Source organism: Rhinopithecus bieti, unplaced genomic scaffold, assembly GCF_001698545.2.
Source record: "Rhinopithecus bieti isolate Rb0 unplaced genomic scaffold, ASM169854v2 scaffold_35856, whole genome shotgun sequence".
In the NCBI taxonomy this organism is placed as follows: Eukaryota; Metazoa; Chordata; class Mammalia; order Primates; family Cercopithecidae; genus Rhinopithecus; species Rhinopithecus bieti.
This window is the reverse complement of record NW_016815820.1, coordinates 2,038,029-2,043,286: the sequence shown is the minus strand read 5'-3', so window position 1 is coordinate 2,043,286 and position 5,258 is coordinate 2,038,029. Positions and strand designations below refer to the sequence as shown.

Here is a 5,258-nt window from a genome sequence, read left to right as displayed (position 1 = left end):
GGTATTTCTTAAAATTTTTTTAAAAGTTTTTTTTTGGTCTAAACTTTAATTAACTAAAGTCTATCCCTTTTCCCTTACAGACCAGTTCCAGAGCTCTCTTGCAAGAATCTGTAGAAAACACATGCTGCCTAGCTCCTTGTATCATGAATCATTAATAGCCTGTAATATTAGGCATAATGTGTATCAGAGTATTTCTGGTTAAAGCAAAACAATACTAGAAAGCTCTTGGTAATCATTAGACCCTTGGATACTTATGGGAACATGTAAATAATTCACTGTAAATAAAGATCTCTCTAAACATCATTGTCACTTCAGGAAACAAGAACTCTAAGAGTTAAAATATAAACCTCTGGTTGGAAAATGCTCTAGAAAAGGAGACTACTACTATCAGACATTTTGTAGGGCAGGTTTTTTGTTGTTGTTGTTTAGACAGTCTCACTCTGCTGCTCAGGCTGGAATGTAGTGGTGCTATCATGGCTTACTGCAGGATCAATCTCCTGGGCTCAGGCAACCCTCCCAAAGTGCTGAGATTACAGGCATGAGCCACTGCACCCGGCCTTAGGGCAGGGTTTTAGTTTTTTTTTTTTTTTTTCTGAGACAGAGTCTCGCTCTGTCACCCAGGCTGGAATGCAGTGGTGCAATCTCAGCTCACTGCAACCTCTGCCTCCCAAGTTCAAGCGATTCTCCTGCCTCAGCCTCCCGAGTAGCTGGGATTACAGGCATGCGCCACCACGCCTGGCTAATTTTGTATTTTTAATAGAGACGGGGTTTCTCCATGTTGGTAAGGCTGGTCTCGAACTCCTGACCTCAGGTGATCCACCCGTCTTGGCCTCCCAAAGTGCTAGGAATACAGGTGTGAGCCACCACGCCCAGCCTGGGGTTTTAGTTTTCACTTGTTACCAGGTCATCAGGATTATTAGGATCTATACATAAGAACAAAGTACAGTGTTATTTAGGAATTTGAATGAAGTTCATTTAGCAGAATCCACAAAACTTAAAACACAAATTTAAAAGTAGTATGATGAAGAATTGTGAGGAAAGTCACACACAAAAAGTATTTATTAAATGTTTTCTTTTCTGTAACTTAAACAGATTTAAGTCAAAAAAAAAAAAAAAAAAAAAAAAAAACAACCCACAAAACCTATATATAAAGAGCAAGAACACTTTCATTAACGGATCATTACAGAATCCAAGTTTGACCCCTAGAGTGCAGCAGTGCACCACACTCCCTAGAGTGCAGCAGGGCACCACACTCCCTAGCACGTAGCAGGGCACCACACTCCCTAGAGCGCAGCAGGGCACCACACTGCCTTTGGCCTGAAGTGTTGCAGACAACTCCTACCCAAGCCAGGGCACTGGCAGTTACCGGAGGATATGGGCTCCATGACTCGGTCTTCTTTTATTTACCCAGCGTGTCGGAGATCAAGTCACAATTGATGAATCAAAAGCGGTGAATTTTTAGCAAATGCAATTTCCATTTTTTAAAACTCTTTAAAGTAGAGCAATGATCTCAGTTGTTGATTAAAAGCAACGGAAGAAAAGTAAAATTTAAAAAGTAACTACCAATATTAGAAGCACACCAAAAAAACAAAACAAACCAACACAATTTATAAGTTTAACTTAAATATGGTACAAAATATTTCTGTTACATATCTTATGGAGACATGAATAGACTTACCTCTTATATTCATTAACATGCATTCACATGTGCAAACCAATATAACTGCAATCCATTTGACATAATATAATTAGCATACCTCTTTAACCTATCACAATATAGTCCTTTCACAACACCAACCTGGTTTGAATACCATTATTTTGTTACCTTAACAATACTGTACAGTGGCATTGTGTAAACCTAGTGCCAGGTGGGCAACATTTTCAACCAGCTCAGCCTCTGCTTAAAGTTTGCATATTCCCATGGGCTCAGCCTCTTGGCAAATTTAGTGTTGTCATCTCTCCAATGGTAAAAGCAAACTCACTGCTGAAGATCTTCCATTTCCACCGGTCTGAGTCATGATGGTTTTTGTCCCCATCAGCTGTACTAGAATCTGGCATCATTATAAACCCAGAAAGGGACCTTTCTCTACTCCTAACCTTTAATCAGTAACTCCTACCTCCACAGAGAAGATGCCAGAACGAATTTTATTACATGTCCTACAACAGTGAATCTCAGTGCAAAGTTGGTGTTGATTTTAACCTCCTGGTCAATCAACTATAACAGATCCCCCTTCCAGTGTGCCTGTGTTCCCACTAGTCCAGCGTCAAATTTAATGCTTTCGAAATAAAAGCCTTGGTTTAGAAAAGACCAAAGCAGGAGCTTTTCAAATGATAAATTGGTGAAATCTGTCCCTTCAGCCTCTATTGTATTTATTCTCTTGGGCGGATACCAGATGAATCTGAACAGCCAGGTTTTATCCTGAAAAGTTTGCCCTCTCGGTGATGAAACCTACCTGAATGTTTTTTTCACAGTCTGTTTGCTGGTGAAGGGACAGCTCACTTTCCAGGACAAACTTCTTGCCACATTTATCACAAATCTGCATGCGCCTATGAGTAACGTTCATGTGCTTCTCCAGGTACCAGCGAGTGTTAAATACCCTGGGGCACTTCTCACAGGTCAGAGTCTCTTTCTCTTCACACTTAGCTTTCTGGACTGGTGCTTTGGGCTCCTTTGTGGCCCGCTTCTTACGCTTAGGTGGCTCTACACTCTTCCTACGACCTCTTGTAGTTCTGGGAGTAGGGGAAGTGGTAGCTGCGGCAACAGAGGCAGCTCTCCTGGTTCTCCTTTGTGTAACGCTGACTTTCTCTACTATCTTCTCCTTTTTCTTCTGCTTTTCATTCTCTCCATAGTCATTGCTGTCATCTGTGGCCTCTTCCTCACTCTCTTCCTCTTCCTCCTCACTGCTTGTCTTAAGAACAGGAGTCTCTTTGGACTGAGAAGAGACACCCTTTTCCCCTTTAGATACATTTAATGTTTGATTATTAAGGTTTACCTCCACTATGATCTGCTCCCTTTTGTAAGAGACTTCTTCCTCTTCCTCTTCTGTGTCATCAGAATTCTCCCGGTCCTCCTTAACAGCATGCACGTCAGACACTGCTCTTGTCTCCCTGAAATATGGCTGTTCTTCTGTTTCATGGAGATGTGGCTTGCTCATCTTGGTGTCCACTAACACAGAATAAGGACTTCCTGACTCCCTTTTGTACACTTTGGTGGACAGGTCAAGTTCTTGGTTGGCACCATGATAAAAGGAAGATGGCACTTGACCACGACGGCTATCTTCTTGTGCCATTCCTGCTACATGCACAGCACAGTTTTCAACCAGTTCCTGACAAGAACTGGCTGTGTGGCTCATTGGTAAGTGGCCCAATTTATTAAGCAGTTCAGACTATAAAGAAAATAGCTTTAAAACAAGGTAATTATTAAGACTCAAATCTTTTTTCATCCATGAAGAATCACTCAAATGAAAAAAAGATATTCCTGGAAATTGTGTGCAATTCTTCCAGTGTTGCAGCACCAAAGCATGAGTCAAAAAGGTTTGGTATTACGGCAAGAGCAGAGCACTAGTGATTTTTCTTCTGAAGAGAGCTGCAAGGGACTTGGGAGCATCTTATCTACAAAGAAAAGCAAAGAGGAAAAAACATCAGATAATACCACTATTTCCTTTTTATAGCATGAATTTAAATCACCAGAAACATAGCTTAAATAATAATTGTTAAATATTATTATTATTTAGAGATGGAGTCTCACTCTGTCACCCAGGCTGGAGTGCAGTAGTGCAGTCTTGGCTTACTGCAACCTCTGCCGCCCGGGTTCAAGCGATTTCCCTGCCTTAGCTTCCTCAGTAGCTGGGATTACAGGCAGCTGCCACCACGCTGGGCTAATTTTTGTATTTTTAGTACAGTCGGGGTTTCGCCATCCTGGCCAGGCTGGTCTTGAACTCCTGACCTCGTGATCCACCCACCTCGGGCTCCCAAAGTGCTGGGATTATAAGCATGAACCACCACACCCGGCCAAAATTATTAAACTCTTTACATACACAATGCTTTTAACTGCTTAAATGTTTCAGTATGGGCCATTATTTTGATTATAGGAATTCATAAACATTTTCTGTTAGACTATAAATTTTACAACAGCAAAAGCCACATCTGTCCAGTTCACTGAAATATCCTCAGAGCTTAGCACAGAATCTAGCATACAGTATATATTTGATGAATAAAATAATACTGCACAGCATTCATTTTCCTAGATACTATAGAATATGCTGATATGGCAAAACATATGGTCTCTATCCACAAGACCTTTACAGTCTAGTTTACTAGTGTTGGGCATGAAACACACAACAGCTTTATATTGGCTGACTTTCTTTCATCATCAATCACATGTCCACCACAGTGAGAGCTCGCAGAACAAAGGTGGTAGTGGGGTAAGCACTGTGGTCCCTGGAAATAAAATAGTTAATTGACATAACTATAGAAGAGAAGAAAAATGTCCTTGGCCTTAAATAATTTATAATCTAGGTTTAAATATAATTGTTTTCAGGTTTATTGGAGTAATTTCAAAGTTGCCAAATATTTTAACATTTGTTCTGTGCATAGCTCACTACACCCACTCAGTAAGTGGGTGATTTTTTTGTGTGTCAGTTGCACAGGAGTCTAAATTCTAAGAAACCATACCCATCAGGTTGATATGGTTCCAAGAAAAATAAAACCATCCAGTATTAATTTTTAGAAAGCTTAGCAGGGCATATAATTTGCTTAGTGACATACTCACATTGCTGCTTAGCCAAGCCACCTATCCTCTGAGTCATATGAATATTACTGTAAACAATAATTGACAAAAGGAAGGAAATTAGTATTTATTAAATGCCTGCTATGGACATAGGCACTATAATAGTTCTTATTGTTCATTATTTAATACCCACCACAAAACTGTGGCGTTGATTTCTTTTTTAATACAGGGTCTCGGGCCAGGTGCTATGGCTCACACCTGTAATCCCGGCACTTTGGGAGGCCGAGGTAGTCGGATCACGAGGTCAGGAGATCAAGACCATCCTGGTCAACATGGTGAAACCCCGTTTCCACTGAAAATCCAAAAATTAGCTGAGCATAGCGGCGCGTGCCTGTAATCCCAGCTACTCAGGAGGCTGAGGCAGGAGAATCGCTTGAACCTGGGAGGTGGAGATTCTAGTGAGCCGAGATCACGCCACTGCACTCCAGCCTGGCAACAGAGCTAGATTCCATCTCGCAGGGCGGGGGGG

At 41.2% G+C, this 5,258-nt stretch overlaps 1 protein-coding gene across 5 annotated transcripts in view; it reads right to left on the bottom strand.

Moving 5' to 3' along the window:
- Positions 1-5,258, bottom strand: part of ZNF652 (zinc finger protein 652) — an 83,625-nt gene that overhangs the window by 25,596 nt on the left and 52,771 nt on the right. For 4 of the 5 annotated variants that reach the window (XR_001881844.1, XM_017854008.1, XM_017854011.1 and 1 more), the window contains exon 2: positions 2,454-3,612. Coding sequence is in view for 4 of the 5 variants with exons in the window: in XM_017854008.1 (XP_017709497.1) it covers positions 2,454-3,353 (900 nt within the window). In the remaining variant the exon portion in view is untranslated. Of the gene's footprint in view, positions 1-2,453; positions 3,613-4,771; positions 4,822-5,258 lie in introns of those variants that run through there. The other variant, XM_017854009.1, reaches the window with a different exon arrangement.